The following is an 18,574-nucleotide window of genomic DNA, read 5'->3' as shown; positions in this document are numbered from 1 at the left end:
ATTCTGTTTGATTATGATTAGTTTGTAATCTTATCTTATACTTGGCTTAACCAAACACTATTTTGAAATTTAAAAAAAAAAAATCAAATTTCAACAATTCTAAACATTTAACCCACTTAAAAATCCCAATACAAGTAGTATGATTCATAATAAAATTTAAGTGACTAAACTTTACCTCTAATCTTATCTCATTTCTTATTAAATTTGTCATCTAAGAAAAAACCAACTTGCCTTTTTCCAAGTGAAAGGTTGCTTTTCAAGTAAAAGGAGCAAGTTGTTTATTAATTAGGATAAGCAAATTGCCCCCTTGGCTAGGTAGAAAGATAATGTTAAAGATATATTACCCCATTAGTATAGGCCCAAGCCTAATTCTACTTTGTGTGTAAGCCAAATCTCTTACTTGTACTAGAAGTCTATTAGTCTAGGGTCAAGTCTACCATATATACACATGTGTAGGCCGTTAGGCTGAACCACGTAACTTTCGTGTGTTATTATGTTTTATACTTTCTACTTTCGCTTCCGCATCCATACTAGCATATTCAACATAGTGTATCAATGCTAATATTTAACATGGTATTAGAGCCACCTTCCTGCGGCCATGGTTTTCTGTCCTTACGGTATATTTAAGAGCAATTTTTGTCTTCCTCGGTGTTTTTTTTCTTTGCTGCGTTCATCTTCTTTGGCTTCCTACTACTGCCATCAAAACTCTCTGGTATAGTCAAGTTACTGTTAGAAGTCGCATCAACACTGCAAGACCATTGCCTTCCTCAAACTACCGTCACAGAGCCAAACTTTATTTAAGGGATCTTCTCAACCTTATCAAATCTCAAGGTTTCATCAAACTTCCATCTTGAGTTTGAGAGGGGGTGTTAAAGATATATTACCCCATTAGTATAGGCCCAAGCCTAATTCTACTTTATGTGCAAGCCAAGTCTCATACTTGTACTAGGAGTCTATTAGTCTAGGGTTTAGTCTGCTATATATACACATGTTATGATTCATTGTAACACAGGATTTGTACTACACTATAACATATTATTGATGTAGCCCTTTAGGGTTTTCTCCGTGGATGTAGGTCGTTAGGCTGAACCACGTAACTCCCGTGTGTTACTGTATTCTATACTTTATGCTTTCGCTTCCGCATCTATATTAGCATATTCAACATGGTGTATCAATGCTAATATTTTAACAAATAATATTTAACAGATAATATAGAATTTTTTTATTCTATTGTTTTTTTAGTTGTATTGATCTCTTTGTTCACTCCTACGTACCGATCGACCTGCGCTTGTCAAGTCAACTTTGCTTTCCAAGGAAATGAAACGGCAGCTGATGGACATGGTTTATCGTTTAAGACTTGTCTAATCTTAAAATCTGATTGATAAAAATGGAAATGTATGATAGAATAATACACCCAACAATACCATTTGAAAAAAATAAAAAGAAAATTCCATAGACGTATAGGTGTGTTTTATATAAGTTGATGAAGAGAGTTGTCAAATAATTGGTCTAAGATTTTGTAGTACGTACAGAACATATCCAAAGCATTGATCAATAATGAAACGATATCTTCGAACTGTTAACTACTGTGTTATGAAGACCAAAGTACAATACAAATTGGAAGAAGATATATATAATAAGCATACAGTAGCAGACATTTTTCATCCAAAAACAAAAAAACAAAAACAAAAACAATACCAGACCTATTTGCATGTGGGATATGAGTTATGACATCAACTTTGCATGTACTCTCTTCTCCAGAAAAAAAACCTTTGCATGTTCTTTCTCTAAAGCACATCTAATTGGGCTTTAGCTATAGCCTTTAATCAAGAGTTAACAAGCAAGGCCCAAGCATTGGCCTAACCATTAAGAAGATAATTACATTTAGACCCAGCCCTGCTATTAAAATGTTGTTAGCTTGTGATTTTGTCCTCTTTTTTTTTTTTGGTAAACCAACGCTGAAATAGATTAAGTACTAATAATTCTGTTACAATATAGCTCGGCTTTGTCAAAAGCCAGCAAATCCTCCACCACAGGCGATGGGTTAACAAAATTAACAAAATCCGACAAAAGGGTGGCTCCAAACTTAGCCAATGCATCAGCACATTTGTTTGCCTCCCTGAAAATGTGCTGGACATTTGTACTATGGAATTTCTTCAATAGGGTCCTGCAATCACCAAGCAAAGGCTCTAGCATGAGATTATTTATCTAGTAATTATTGAGAAGTAAGACAATAAGCTCAGCATCAAGCTCAACACAAATGTCAGCAATTCTAAGTTGAGAAGCTAGTGTGAGACTATCCTTTAAAGCCCATAATTCTGCCATGACTCCAGAAGTAATTCCCAATAATCTAGCAAATCCCATAATCCAATCACCATTCTCATTACGAATCAGCCCTCCACCACCTGCTATCCTAGGATTACCAATAACAAATCCATCTGTATTAAGTTTCAGCCACCCCACAGGAGGTTTGGTCCACTTCACCTGAATATTAGTTCTCGGATTCTTGTTGGGTTTAGCACCGACAATTGCAAAGAATTCAGCACTCTTTTTAATGCAAAGGTCATGGATGTTTCTAGTCACCGTACCAAAAGAGAAAAGAAAAGAATTCCTTTGATTCCATAATTGCCAAATACCAAACGGAAAGACTATCTTCCAAGGCAGCTGATGGTGCCTCGATATACTCTTTGAGTAGCAGTTCACTTTCATCCATTCCTCAAGATCGAGTAGGAAGAAATCATGGTGCTTATTAGGGATGCCAAGCAACTTCCAAAAAATTTTTGCGACAATACAATCCCTTAGGACATGGGATATGGATTCCGTGGCCAGGCCACACAGTTCACATGCCGTGTCAAGATTTATGCCCCCTAAAACTTCACGAGTTGGAATACTTTTATGGTAACACAGCCAAAGAAAGAACTTAATTCTAGGTGTGGTAGTTGCTTTCCAAACCCATTTTCCATTGGAAGTATTAAGGTTCAAAAGATTTAAATCTTTTGCCAAAAGGTATGCCGATTTGAGAGTCCTTACTATACAGAAAAATAGAGATTAGAAATGGAGAACATATCTAAAAGCTGGTTGCATATTGAGTTTAATTTAGATAAAGTCGCTCTCTGATAGCGTCTCCCTGCTCCATGGTGTGAAGATTTGTATTCACTTTATAATCGAGATTTAGCACAAAACACACAATTTAATACACACCAAACTAATATGAGATTTAGACACGCTCGCACAACACACACTTATCTAATCCAATTAATATAATTCGGTATATCACAATTCACAACACACTTTTGTTTAGCTCTTCACGGAAGAAATGATATATAAGATGGGGGATTTGGTGTTAAAGACGAGATATCTATCGTGACTTGAGAGGCTGTTGCTGCTGTTGGCACTTGGCACTAGCATCAAGTGTCACCATTTATGAGAAGGTACAAAAGACAAACCTAGTTGGATAAATCATCGTTGGCTGCCAAGTTTCTAAACCAAATCAAACAGTAGCTATAACCCAAAGGGCTTGGACACTAAAACGGTATTAGTTTTTTTTTTTTTTTTTTTTTTTTTGAGGAAATAGTAATACTTATTAGAACACACAAATATGAAAGTAGTATATAGAGTTTTTAAATAGACTTATAATATATATTACATAACCAGAATACCATTACAAAATAGTCTAACCTTTGTAGTAGTAGCCTAAGATTATAAGGAAACGGTATTAATTATTGTGAAGGGTACAAATCTATTTCCATTTAATTTAAATATAGGTCCAACACTGATAAATGTAGAGTTATTGCTGCAAGTCCATGAAACACAGATGGATGTCATTTACTCTTATTATTATTTGTTTTTGATAATTCATCGTTAACAATGAGAAAGGGTGATTTGAAGCTTGACTCTCTTTATAAAAGAGTGTAAATAATGTCTTGGAACTATAAGTTTCTTAGCAATATGATCTAATATTATTATAAAAGGAAATGAATTATAAGTTCGGTGGTATGGTCTTCCATTAGCATCTTTCTAAATGTTTCTTTATCTATCTTTTTTTTTTTTCTTTTTTCTTTTTTTTTTTTTCTAAAAAAACACATTCTTTTGGGTCTAAACTCATAATTTACCCTTAGAATTTAATAGGGTTGTAAATGAACTATTTGTAATTTATTGATAATATGAATAGTCCATCTAATAGTAATTAGTAACAATACAAGGATAGTAAATCTAATTTTTTATGAGTTCATAAAAAAATTTATATCTAAGTAACTTAAATTATATAATTTTAACTATAATTTATTTATTAATTATTAAAAAGATTTGTGAAGGGATTAAATTTTTTATTCATGGTGTTTAATATATATGGAAAAATAATAAGTTAATCAAACAATTCATGAACAAGCTGAAATTTGTTGGACAATAAAATGAACCAAGCTTGAACATGCAATCTAATTTGATGATAAGCTCAAGCTCGATTCATGTTTGAAATAAAATTAAATGAACAATTTGAATTTTTAATATTTGGCTTGGTTCAGCTCGTTAATTTACAGCCTTAGAGGAAATAAGATTTTTTTTTTTCCAAATGTGAATTATTTTATTTATTCAAATGCTGACATGAGATTTTTTTTTTTTTTTTTTTTATATCAATTAAAATTTTTTTATTTTTTTTTATATTTATGTAAGCAATTTCCATCAATCATTGATATGACGATAATGACTAAAATGAAATTTGTTATAAACTCAATGTCCAAATTGAATGTTTTCAAAACATGAGGACAAAAATGAGAACCCAAAATACAAAATCGATTCATGTTTGAAATAAAATTAAATGAACAATTTGAATTTTTAATATTTGGCTTGGTTCAGCTCGTTAATTTACAGCCTTAGAGGAAATAAGATTTTTTTTTTTTTTTCCAAATGTGAATTATTTTATTTATTCAAATGCTGACATGAGATTTTTTTTTTTTATATCAATTAAAATTTTTTTTATTTTTTTTATATTTTTTTATATTTATGTAAGCAATTTCCATCAATCATTGATATGACGATAATGACTAAAATGAAATTTGTTATAAACTCAATGTCCAAATTGAATGTTTTCAAAACATGAGGACAAAAATGAGAACCCAAAATACAAAATTGAAAAAGGAGTTTTGGAAAAAAGAAAAGAAGAAGTAGAAAATGTCTAAGCTTTATACTTTGTGGGCGTGATGATATATTTTGAAAGCCCTAGGTTGGGTTAAACGCCTTTAGGCTCAGCTATATATCTGGGAAGAACATTTATACGCCTTGTGAGATTACATTTTAGTTGAATTAAACTTATATGTTCTCAATTTATGCGAGAGCAAGATTCATATTTCTCAAGCATGTCAAGATTGATTTGATTATATGAATATATTTTGTGCACTTTGTAACTTTTGTTCTTGAGTTGTAGTGCTCCTTGATGTCCAACTATGTGCCTCGTTTTTTACCATTGCTTTGCTAAGTAACACATTTCAGCAGTCATCTTTAGGAAGCTACTTCTTTTTTTGGGATAAGTGTCATCTTTAGAAATTAAGCTATTCCTTAGAGATTCCCTTTTATTAATGAAAATCTTTATTACTTATAAAAATATGGAGGTACCAATAGAATAAAGGTCCTGTTGGAGGTCCTTACATATTTATGAGGAAAATCTGTTTTGAACTTGCTTCAACCAATTTTTGGTTTGTTTGAGTATTTATAATTTCAAAGTAGTTAATCAATATTGTAGAAGCTCTAAAGTTGTTGATCAAACAATACATATTTCAAAATATTTTATCCATGGTACTTTTATATATATATATATATATATATATATAATCTATGGTTCCGGAAATACTATTTGGCTCTAGTGACTTAAGACCATGGTTGTTGTATAGAAAGGGTCTTTTGACTACATTTCCTCTTCATTTTGTAGATTTATATACACGACTGCACTTGATGTACTTGGAAAGGCGAATAGACCTGTGGAGGCACTCAATGTTCATTCAATGCAGGTATTATACATTTATTTTTATTGCATATAGCATGCTTTTTGCTTGTGCACTACACCTTGCTAAGAGGAAAGAGAGAGCTTTGAAAGAAAATACAATTCTTTTATTTATTTTTGTTTAATTTATCTCCAGCAACAAGTGTCTACATATCCTGAGTAATTGGGAAGTGGGACCCAGAGTTGGAACCAGATATTATGGTTTACAATGCGGTGAGTAATACTTGATTGAATTCGATCTGCAAAAGATAATGGTCTATATTTGCTTCACTGGTTGTATACCTGCAAGATTGGATAGTTTCTATACTTTTTACATGACATACTTTTGAAGATAGAAATTAAAAATTATAATTATATTAGAAATGGTTAAATCTGTGAGCTGCAACTAAAGTATGACAGAATTCTTGAAATTATCAGATGGTAATTTTATTTCATTGATTCTACACTTTCTAATGTGTAAGTGATTCTTCTTTTTTTTTTTTTTTTTTTAATTTTAGAGATAGAGTAAATGATAATATATTGAGGCATAGCCCAAGTTTATAGGGAGTATTGTAAAGTTATACCCACAATTAAATTCTAAAAGTGCAATGATCCATCTGATCTAAGAGAGTAGAAAAAGACAACCAGTTGTATGCAACCATCCATTTAAATAAAGTTTGAAGAAACATCAACTTCAGATCCAATAGATTCCATTCACAGCCCTCAAAACATTTGGAATTCGTCTCCCGCCAAAGACACCACATCAAATAATGAAGAATCGCCTTCCAAATTTCTATGCACTGATACTACCACAACCCCTAAGAAATTCCATTGAAGTAAGTGGGTAGATTTGAAAAAGTGCTTTTTATTAAAGTATCTCTACCCCTTTCAAGAGATACAATCGCTTCCATCCTGTCTGTCTTCGTTGCAGCTTTGACTTGCCTAGATTAACCTTCAAACTGGAAACAGCTTCAAACCAAGTGATTTTAGGTTTTGTAATAAAGCCAGGGCTTCTTTATTTGTTATTATTATTTTTGTAATTTTTAATCTATGGTTTAGTTAGATCTCAAGCTAGTACATGTAGCTTGTAATAGGCATTAGGGTTTTGACGGTTGGTTTTATGAGTTTGGAGTTCGGTACTCTTAGCATCCTTTGGGTATTGTTGTAGGAAGTATAGATGAGGTAGAGTTTTGAGATAAAGAGCTTTATCTGAAAAGACTTTTGGTATTGTTTGATTTGCTCTTCTTATGTTAGGGAGGAAAAGCTTTTATTTGAATCGGTGGGGATATCCTTGGTCAAGGTTAAGATGACGTACTTGCATTCTTTTTATTGCATGGATGATTAAATTTGCCTATATTTATCTTTTCTCTTTTCTTGAGTTTAACAATTCCTTGATTTTTGAAATTTCCACAGTCTAAGGTGGTCCTCTCTTCATACTCATGGATCAACCCCTTAGCATTGCCTAAACGAATTTCTTTAGTAATAAAATAGTTATACCAAAATATCTCACTTATATGATGTATATGTCTCTTCATTACAAGTCCTAAACGCTTGTGTCCAGCAGAAAAAAAGGGAAGGAGCATTCTGGCTTTTGCAGCAATTAAAGCAACAAGGCCAAAAGCACTCTTCTGCAACATATGGACTTGTCATGGAGGTAATAGCTGCCATTAGTTGCTTTCTTGTGGTCCATTCTTTAACTATTAAAGAAACACTTTAATGGCATGGTACTCAGTTTACTTCTTTCTTGTGAAAATTGTTTTATTAAAAATTTAAAATACGAAGATGATTGTGGTTTTTCAATTGATTTCCTGATATGCATGAATATGTATCCTTCCAGCATGCAATTTCTGAAGTTGCCATGTGGGATATTTTTTTTCTTCTAGCGTTTAGTTATTATACAAAAGAAATGTGTGGAATTGCTTGCTATTGGCCCAAAACTATATAAATATTGTTGAACTAGCTTTTCCATCCAAATGAAAGTGACCATTTTCACATCCTATACAATCTTAATTTACTTATATAGTTATGTGTTCCATTTGTAGACAGGCATTTGCCATTTGCCCAGGAAAAAAAAAAACTATAGCCGCGTTTTAAAAATGCGACTAAAGTATGTCCTATAGCCGCGTTTCTAAAAACGCGGCCATTGGTTGTAGCCTATAAAAACGCAGCTATAGACCCGTCAGACCTATAGTTCTGGGTTTTAGGAATTCATTTTCACTAAATTTTCAATGAAACGAGTGTGAAAAAGCATAGAAACACATACATATGTAATCGAAGACAAATATCATTCAATTATAACTTGTATCAGCTACTAATTTGTGTCAATGAGTTTTTGGCTCAAATTTTTTTTTTTTGGAAACAAGTTTTTGGCTCAATTTGAACTTTGTCCAATAAGAATAAGTGGAGGGTGAGGGGGAGGTATGTGACAATGTCATGGAGCACCCATCCAAAATTGATGAGCTCCACACGCCTATGGGACTTATGTTGTGAGATGGATGCTTTATAAGACGATATGATAAGATAAGTTATTTAAGTAAAACACAATAAATGTCTCATTAGGGGGAAACACACATACATACTATGAATGCTATATCACCTACTTTTTGTTCACAAAAACTTTTTTTTTTATAATATGTCTAAATCGAAGTCATCAACCATGCCATCAAAATGATTTGGCACACATAAGAAAAATGAACTTTTAACTTTTAAATAATTGTCCAACCATTATGATTCTAAAATTATTATGATTCAATGTTTTTATCATAAACTTATTGAGAGATATTGGAGAAAACTAATCTTTAAAAATTATGTGCTACATTACTGTTCTTTTTAGCTACTTTTTTGTTTTCAAAAATAATATTATATTTTCTATGTCAGAAAATTTGTTTTGCAACTAAAATAAAATAAAATACAATCATTATCAAATTTATATTTTTTGACAAAGATAATTTATTCAAAGAGTGATACTGTCCTTGCTTTTTATTTGTTTTCTTATTTTAAATATTTTAAATTTGTATCCATGAAATTTTTAAAATTTATATTAAAATATTTTATATGACATAAAATTCCTAGATAATGTTCACCTAATGACCTGAAATTTTTCCGGTTCTGTAAGATAAATGTCATATTATAAGATCAAGATATACGGGAAATAGGTTCTTTAGTTTCATATGATGAATTCCAAACTATTTGTTCAAGAATTGGATAGGTGGGTTGTTATTGCATGGGCTATTTGGAATATCAAGAACAAGTGTTGTTTTGAAAATGCCCAACTTCATTCGACCATTATTTTTACCAAATCCATCGGTTGGAAGAGTATTAAAATAATAAAATATATTGGAGAGCCAAGAGCACACTTGAAATTGCTTTTGTATTTGTTTTCATGTGCTTTGTTTGTATTTATTTGAGATACAATTATGAACTATTATGTTTTTACCAGACCAGTTGTATATGTTTTATTTTATCATTAATACAATTTTCTATCATTTAAGTAAAAGAAAAAAAAAAGTAAAAGTAAAAAAAATGAAAAAAAGTAGATTTAAAGTTTAGAGTAATTATGATTTTTCACTCTAAAGTTTTAATTTTTAATTTTGTTCTCTAACATTTTCCATCGTTCTAATCGTGGGCCCTTCCATCCCTACACTTAAGGGACACCTAAAACAATCTTGTATGTTAGTTGGAGCTTTTAAATTTTGACACGTCAGTTAAACATGTCAAGTCAATTAAATAAAATCAAAATTTAAAAAGAAAAATTAAAATCTAAAATTGAATTAAAAAAAAAAAATTTTCTACAATATTTTATGGGCATCCAATCCAACTTTCTGTATATTCTCTTTTCAGGGCATTGAAACTTTTCTTTTTTTCTTTTTTTTTTCAAATGGTCCATATTTTTCATTTAGTTTCTTTTTTTTAACAAATTTTTGGGAACCAAACAGAATCCAGATAATGACTAAAACTATATCAATATTGTTGTAAGATGTTATAAATTTTATATTTATGAAGATACTAATTTAGAAAAAAAATTATATTAATTATATAATTATTTTTAATGGCATTTAGGAATTTTAATCAAAATGCCATTCCACCACCTTCACATAGTGGAACCAAAAAAAAAAAGGAATAGTTATTTCATTTCACCTTTTTATATTAATTGTAATAATGTTTTCTATATTAGAGCATTCACAGCAGTAGAGCTAAAAATTTAGCTTTTTAGCTCCACCAAAAGTTATTTTATCTATTTTAGCTACATACATGCTACAACAGTAGATCTATTTTAGCTTTTAACATAATAAAATAATATATCCACTACAATAAAATAATATATCCTATACAATAAACAACAATCACAACCACCTTCAACTGCCACCGTTACCGCCACCACCGCCGCCGCGTGACTCCATAAAATTAGAAAAAAAATATATAAATTTCCCTGCACACAGAAAATTCCCAAACTAACATTTATGTCAAAACTTGACATGTAGCTTAATCTCATTAAAATGACCACAAGAAATCCTTTGTGTGCTTCTCTTTGTGGTTTTGTGCAACACAACAAATTACAAAGACAACAAAAAATGTAAACTTTGCTACACAAATTACAGAGACTACAAGCACTTCTATTATAAGAAAACTACACAACAAATTCCTGCAAATAGAAAATTCCTAATACATTCCAATACAAATACATTCCGTCCATTCCAATACAAATACAATCTGTCCATTCAGATGTTATACCCAGCAAAAACAGCAAAAAAATCCCATAGTGCCAAATCAAAAATCACATTCCTCACACAGTTCAACATCCTCACAAACAATCCAAAATAGTGCCAACTGCCAACACGCCATATCACATAGCTATATTTTTCACATAACACCAAGTTTAGCCGACAACACACCATTTTTCATCACAAAATAACACCATGACACAAAACCAGAAAAATTAAGCCAAAACAACGAACACCCGAATGAAAAAATTCACCGATTCATCAAAAAAAAAAAAAAATCACTGACCCGACAACAAACCATTTTTCACCACAAAATAACACCATAAATGATGATACAAACCCAGAAAAATTAAGCCAAAACAACAAACACCCAAATGAAAAAATTCACTAATTCATCAAAAAAAAAAAAAAAATCACTAACCCGACAACACAACATTTTTCACCACAAAATAACACCAAAAATGATGACACAAAGCCAGAAAAATTAAGCCAAAACAACGAACACCCAAATGAAAAAATTCACTAATTCATCAAAAAAAAAAAAAAAAAAGATGAAAAAATTCACTAACCTGAAGTGGATCGGCTGGGACGGCAAGGTCTGAGGCGGTCTGAGAGAGATGGGCGGCTGGGACGGCGAGGTCTGAGGCGATCGGCGGCTGGGACGGCGGTGGGTAGAGCCTCGGCTGGGACGGCGTTAGTCAACTTGAGAGATGGTGAGAGTGAACCGGATCCGGCACCGGTCAGCTTGAGAGATGGTGAGATGGTGAGACGGTAAGAGTGAACCGGGTAGTTTCAGAGAGGTGAGATGGAGAGATGGGAGCTTGAGAGTGATGAGAGAGAGGGCGCTGAGATGAATAAAAGAATGAGAAAAAATAAACAACCAAACATTATTTTAATCGGGGTGCTGAATAAAGAATGATTATTATTTTTAGATGATTGCTACAGTGCACATCTATAAATAGATGTGCACGGTAGCGATTCATCTAAAAATTATTGCTTTACCTCCTTTGCTACGTGGCCCTTTTTGGTATTTTTGTGGAGCTAAAATAGCATTATAGCTATTTAGCTCCACTGCTACATTGTAAATATGTAATAGGCCAATAGCTACTAGCCTACCACAGTGTACCAAAATGTGCCCTAAAATTTGAACCCTAACCACCATTTACAATTCATGAGTCCTTAGTGAACCGCTTTTCAAACCCAACAAATACAAAAATCGTTCCCACAATCTTTATTGCTTTAAACCTCTACACCAGAGCATATACAAATCACCTATAATAAAACTATATTATTTTGGTCATTTAACAGTAAATCACCTAACGGACATTAACGGGCAAACTGAAATGAATAAAGTTAAAACTTAGAGGCCTAAATTGAATTTAAGCAACATTAAATGATACAATTTGTAATTTAGCCTAAAAAATATAAAACAATATGTATAGAAAAACAAAATGATGTAGTTTTTATTTAGCTTAAGTCTCAGCACAAAAATAGACTGAAGGGCCTTCAATAAAAAAGATAAGGATAAAATACAGTTTACATCCCTAAGGTTTGGACTAATGCCAACTAGGTCTATAAATTTTTAAAACTGAACAACTTGGTCTTTAAACCGTTACTCATTTTTCTCTTCTTTCTAAACCCAACTTGATCCCCTAAACTGTTACTTATTATTCTCCCCTTTCTCACAGTAATTAGAGATCAAGTTTGTTAATTTTGAAAAATTTTGAACTTAACTAACATTTATTCAAACCTCAGGAATGTTAACTGTATTTGACCCGAATCAAAATTATCTAAATCTTTAATTTTACAATTTTGTAAGAATTGGATACGAGGGATCTGCATAGGCCCGTTAAGCCATATACCATGAGTCTCCAAAATATGAGCCCAGCCCAAAAGGTCAAAATTGCTGTGAGCGAAAGCTACTGTACTGTGTAGGCTGTAGCTCAGCAAATTTTTCTTGTTTTGTTTTTCTTTTCATTTTCCGTTCCTAACAGGCTAATTCCAACGTGTCTCTCTCACTCTCTCAACCCAGACTCCACTGATTTTGTTGAGGTTATTCTTTTCACTCTCACTGTTTCTTGTACTTTGTTTTGTTATATATCTGTTGAATGTATGCATGTATGTATGTGTGTTTTGGATTATTGATAATGGGGTATTGGTGTTGGTATTGAAGGCGTGGCTTAAAGTTCTCGATTTTGTGTCATGGGTTTTACGTTTTACTTTACTGGTTTCTTCTTGGGGTTTAGTAATTTCTGCCTATTGCTTAGTTTGGACTAATACCCATGATTTTTTTTTACTGTATAAGTTTGTGAATCAACTTCATAGAATCTGTTTAATTTGTTCACCCTTATTATTTCTTGCTCTTTGTTTGTTTATGTGATGAATGCATTTGTGTTTTGGGTGATTGATAGTTAGGGTATTGGTATTGTTGTGTGAATTAAATTTCTCTGATTTACTGTCATGGGTTTTGCGGGTTCTTCTTGGGGTTTACTAATTACTACCTTTAGCCTAATTTGGACCAATACCCAAGATTTATTTTTTCTGCATATAAGCTTGTGAATCAAACATCATGGTATATGGCTCTTGTAAATAGAAAGTTAAGTAAAAGTTTGGAACTTTGAATTTTCAACCACTAAGATTTGTTTTGTTTATATGAATAATAAAAAAAAGTTAAATTCTTTTTTGACATTTGAGTGTCAGGAAATCCTTTTTACCTTTTGGGTGCTTTTTTCTTCTTTGCTTATTATTCTTATGGTTTTTGAGTTATTGCAGAGTAGCATAGAACCCAGCTAGAAATTTTTAGGATTGTCATAAAATGTTTTCAGCATTAACTTTTATAGTTTTTGTCTTATTGCAAAAGTATCATTGAACCCAATTAGAAATGTTAAGGATTGCAATTAAATTTTTTTTCAGCATTAGCTTGGTAATGATTCTTCTTTTTCTTTGGGTGATGATGAGAGGTGTTGATTCTTATTTGTATTTCCATGAGAATTTTCTTTTTGCGTGATAATGCAGTGTTGATGTGTTATTCTGGGTGATGTTGATTCTTCTTTGATAGTTAGAAAAATTAAAAAAGAAATAGTATTTAAATGGAATAGAGAAATAATAGAGAGTTGAATGCATGTGTATGTGAAAAGTGAGTTATAGCTAGAAGTTTGTTAAAATTTTATTGAGTATGATGTGAATGCTCTCATAGAAAAGGAAAAAGTTAAGTAGTTATTAAACAAGGCTGAACTACTTGTATCTTCTGGCCTTTTTTACCCAAAGAGAAAAAAAAATGACAAGAGAGAATATTTTAGTTGTTTAGGATGCAAATGACCATAGATCAAACAAAAAAGAGTTCTTTTTAAAGCTTTTTGTATATAAGTTGATAGAAAAATTTTTTGGGGTTCCTTGTGTAGGACATGAGAATTCTTTTGATAAGAGATTTCCAAGTTGGGTAGCTCACATGTAGTTCCTAACCCAGCCCAAACAACATTATTCAGCCATTTATACAAATAACAACCCAGCCCAATTTAAGAAAAATTTTAGCCAAAGGAAAATCAGATTTTGAGAGAGAGAGAAACGCATACATCAGCTACAGCCACCGCAACGCCTCCCTACCATCTGGCCAATCTGCCCAGTGGCCAACCACCTCGACACCGGTCGGCCACCGGCCTCAATCTGCGACTACTACGTACTTCTTCTTCTCTCTTAAAAATCTAACTTTTAACTGCTATGCCCCATAAGTGATAACTGATACTGTTGTTCTTTTCATTTTTTCTTTGTGATTGTGAGTCTTTTTCTCAGAGACTGCATGTCAGAGTTTTAAATTTATTAATAGTGTTTGATTGTTTGTCAATATGTTTGCGGATATTTGTCTTGGTTGATAGTTTGCTTATACTATAAAGATGCTTATTTGAAGTTTTTATATATATTTTTCGCTTATACTTCAGCCCCCTAGCTTGAAATCCTGGGTCTGTCCTGAGTTGCTAATTTGCTGTGTGGGACTTGAAATCTGTATTTGCATTAAGAAAGAGTATCAGCAAAGTTTGTTATTTTGATTGCTAAGATATATACCAATCATGATAATAGCTTTAGGGCAAAGGGGCATGGCACCTTCTTGAATGAATTTAAGCTGTTGAGTAGTGGAACATTACTTTATATGCACCCTAGAAAATTTTTCTTAAGGAAAGTTGATGGGGCAGTATGTAGATGAGAGCCAATTGAAAATATTCGTTCTGCTTGACAAGCTAGATTATTTTTTTATTGATTTCATTTTGAAGGGTAGAATTCTGGGAGAAAAACTAAAGTAAAGGTGGTTGATCTGGTTTTTTTTTTTTTTGGAGAGGTTCCTTTGGAAGACATAGGAGTAGTCCCTGCTTGAATGCAACCTTTGTGTTACATTAAATAATTTTGCTGGAGAGAGATATTCGCACTTTTAATGGTGTGGGTTGGTGTTCTCCGATCTAAAATCATATTTTCTTGTAATTTTTTTGTTTGAAGGTCTCTTGTTTTGACTTTTTATGTTTCATATAACATGGTTTCTCCTATTTCTAATATAATTTTGTTACTAATAAAAAAAATTGTTATTCTAGTATTAAAAGTAAATTTCAGTTTCTTGAGATTGAGGATTGCTTTTCATATGTAAAAATGGCTTATTCACTTGTCATTCTGCTTGGGAAGGCATTAGAGCAAGGAATGGTGGCGTGGATTGGTGGAAATTGGTGTAGGATAGTGCTTTCATATTTAAGTAAGCTTTAATTCTGTGGTTAGCTATTAATTATAGGCTATCCACCTGTGATAGGATGGCTTCTTGGGAGAAGCAAGGGAGTGTTGTGTTTTTTAAACAGGACTGAATGCAGGGACCATTTGTTCTTTGATTGTTCTTGTTCGCATAGAGTGTGGAAGCATGTGGGGTGGTGCTGCTGTGGCTGGGATGTCACATGTAACTACCCTGCAGGAAGCTGGTGCAGTGGGGTTGCTTCCAGGTGGTAGGAAAGAAGTTTGAAGTTGGAGTAGGAAGAATTTCTGTGGTAGCTATAGTTATCATCTTTGGAGATAGAGGAACCAGTTTTTGCACCAGGGTTCATTGGCTCCAGAGGAGCAAGTAGTAAAAGGTATTTTAAATGATGTGAGATGGAGAGCTAGTGATATTTTTCCTGCTTAGCCTTCGGTCAGTGAGCAAGATCTTTGGTCCAAGTTAAGAATTCAGCTATGAATGGGTTCTGGGCAGTGCTGACAGTTGTACTGATCTGTTTGGACTAGCTTTTTGTTGTTACCTGCTGGGTGGGTAGGGGTGCAGGTGTTTTGTGTTGGATTGGAGGTCCATTTGATGACCTGTTTGTCTGTAGTTATGCTACTGCAGTAGCTGTGTTTTTTCTAGAGTGGTGTTTTGGCCTCAGGAGTCTAAATCGGTGTTGGCTGCCCTGATTGGGCTAGTTGATTGTTGCTGCTTGCTGGATTTTGGGCAGGGGTTTAGGTGTAATTGGGAGGTTCTTTGAAGACCTGATTGTATGCAGCCATGCTGTTTGTGTTTTTGTGTTGTTGAGCTGTAAATGAAGGATTTTTATTTTTTTTGGATAGGTAAATAATGGTTTTTGGTTAATAAGATTTCTTATTCATCAAAAAATAAAATTTACTTTTCATAGGAAAAGGAGATAAAACTATTTCTTTCAAATCTAAGATGAAATGATATGATGTAGTACATGCAATCCTATATTATTATGTTTCTTTTAATTCATTGAGATTATAAATAGCCAAAATTCAAGGATTCTAACATGGGACACACTTTTGATGTATTGCTGTATTTGTCTTCTCCTCCTTTCTCAATCCTTTAGTCAAATAACCTTTTTTATGTTTGACCTCCTCCTGTATTTTTTCTTGTTATTTTTCTACTGAAGGTTACTGTCGTGTCTTGTTTGTCTTTGTAAATGTCTTATTTCCTGTTGAACTAACCTTGCTTGAAGGAAATGTATATGAATGAACAATCTTCCATTCCATATTTATTTATTTGTTGATTTTGTGGATTTCAGGCCATATTGTTGCTCTAGTGAGAACTCAAAAGCTTATATGTTGATTTTCCATTAATAGACTATAAGCCTGAAAATGAGCTTCGTTTTGAGATTTAGACATCATTTACCTAATGGGTTATCTAGAAATCCTGTGGTAGCACTAAATGCCATTAACTTCAGTGGGTTCACTCGAAGTTTTGGTCAACCTGCAAGGGTGGAAGAGGAGGAAGAAGAGGAGATTGATCAAAGAAGGCTCCCAACTGATTATGATCCAGCTACTTTTGATCCTACAGAGCATCGCAGTCCACCAAGTGAGCGGGTCTTTAGGCTCGTAGATGAAGTTTCAGGACTCACATTGGCTGAAGCTGCTGAGCTGGGAGCCATTATGATGAGAAAAATGGGAATGAAGGAGCCACCAACAGTGGGGGTCTTGAAACCAGGAGCGGCTGGATTGGCTGGAATGGCTGTTAAATCATCAGCAGCAGCCAAGGAGGAGAAGAAACCAGAAAAGACTGTTTTTGAAATAAAACTGGAGTCGTATGAAGCTTCTGCAAAGATCAAGATAATCAAGGAGGTCAGAGGGTTTACCGATTTGGGTCTCAAGGAAGCCAAAGATTTGGTGGAGAAGACCCCTTCAGTTTTGAAAAGGGGACTTTCAAAAGAAGAAGGTGAACAAATAATTGAGAAGTTGAAAGCTCTTGGGGCCAAGGTTGTTTTGGAATAAATAAAAACCAATTTGACTTGTACGCCTCCCTATTTGAATTCTCTAAATTTGTTCTTTTGCTTTAGCTTTAGACACTATAATTACAAGTTTTGCATGCATGTATCAAAGTAGAAGTGGGATGAATCCTGTTTTATGGATTAAGGGTTTGGGATATTTTGGATACCTCAGGATTGATCCAGTCCTGTCCCGTGCTATTCAATTATCTGCCCCATTTGTAGTCATTTCTTTGCAAGTTAAAACCCATCTTGGAAACCCAAATATGATATCCTTTTCATGTTTGATGTTTTCATTTGCTATGATTGTGGTACATTTTAGGCTAAACATGCCATGAATTGTTTCAAGTTGTTTACAGGAGCTTCTTCATTTCTATAAGAGAAACATACTTAAAATTTCTGTTGCTGGGCTGACTTAATTGGGATGGTACTACCCTTGCATCTAGGGGGCATTAGTGCCATGACAAAGTGTCCAATACTCGGTGTACCACTTAGAGAACTCATAGAAGCCGAACATTAGTGTACTGTAGTAAGAAATTTGTTAGGATGATTAGTTCTATTGGCTGAATATATGTGCACGTAATCTGGCCCTTTATTGAAACAACCATATTAGGTTGTCTACATGTCATTTCAGTTGAACCGAATCCATCTTGGTATTTTATCTAACCATACTGCATGCCATTTCATTTTAGATTAGAGTGGGATATATGGAACGGATTATTTTATATCATCTCAAAAATGACCTCCTTGGCCTGTGATGTGTGTGTATATATATATTGGACAATTCAATTGTTATAATGGGGAATGAGTGATTCGAACCATGGATGTTTTTGACTTTTTGTTGGGAACACTTAGAAGTGCCAATTGAGTAAGATCTACTCAACGGCTTTTGGCATACACGAGGTAATTGAAAAATACCACATTCATATACTAGATTAGGATTAAGAAAGAAAACATATCATGTTGATCAATATACTATACTACCTCCAACATTAATTAAAATTAATTTTAAGTTCTATAAATTTATATAAGAGTGCAAGACCTCAGCTATTGTCCATCCTAGGAACTTTAGTAAGAAACTCATACATGTGGACATTCATGTGTAAGAGCTGGAAGGATTCGAATGATTGAATTAATAAGTACTTACACAGACTGAAGTATTAGAATTAGTT

General features: G+C 33.1%; 1 protein-coding gene across 2 annotated transcripts; it reads left to right on the top strand.

Moving 5' to 3' along the window:
* Positions 1-12,611: 12,611 nt before the first annotated feature.
* On the top strand, positions 12,612-17,754 carry LOC115969205 (50S ribosomal protein L7/L12). Of its 2 annotated transcripts, XM_031088804.1 has the most exons (3): positions 12,612-12,744; positions 14,094-14,368; positions 16,707-17,754. In XM_031088804.1, exon 3 carries the CDS (start codon positions 16,780-16,782, stop codon positions 17,407-17,409), a length of 630 nt encoding a protein of 209 aa, XP_030944664.1. In that variant the 5' UTR covers positions 12,612-12,744; positions 14,094-14,368; positions 16,707-16,779; the 3' UTR covers positions 17,410-17,754. The 2 variants fall into 2 exon arrangements, with proteins under 2 accessions (XP_030944664.1, XP_030944663.1); XM_031088803.1 differs by lacking the exon at positions 14,094-14,368.
* The last annotated feature ends 820 nt before the right edge of the window (positions 17,755-18,574 follow it).

Source organism: Quercus lobata, chromosome 11 (genome assembly GCF_001633185.2).
Source record: "Quercus lobata isolate SW786 chromosome 11, ValleyOak3.0 Primary Assembly, whole genome shotgun sequence".
NCBI classification, from domain to species: Eukaryota; Viridiplantae; Streptophyta; class Magnoliopsida; order Fagales; family Fagaceae; genus Quercus; species Quercus lobata.
This window is presented reverse-complemented; position numbering and strand designations above follow the sequence as displayed.

Excerpts from the sequence above, each read along its gene's own strand:
- LOC115969205 (XM_031088803.1), top strand. The coding sequence starts at position 16,780 with ATGAGCTTCGTTTTGAGATTTAGACATCATTTACCTAATGGGTTATCT.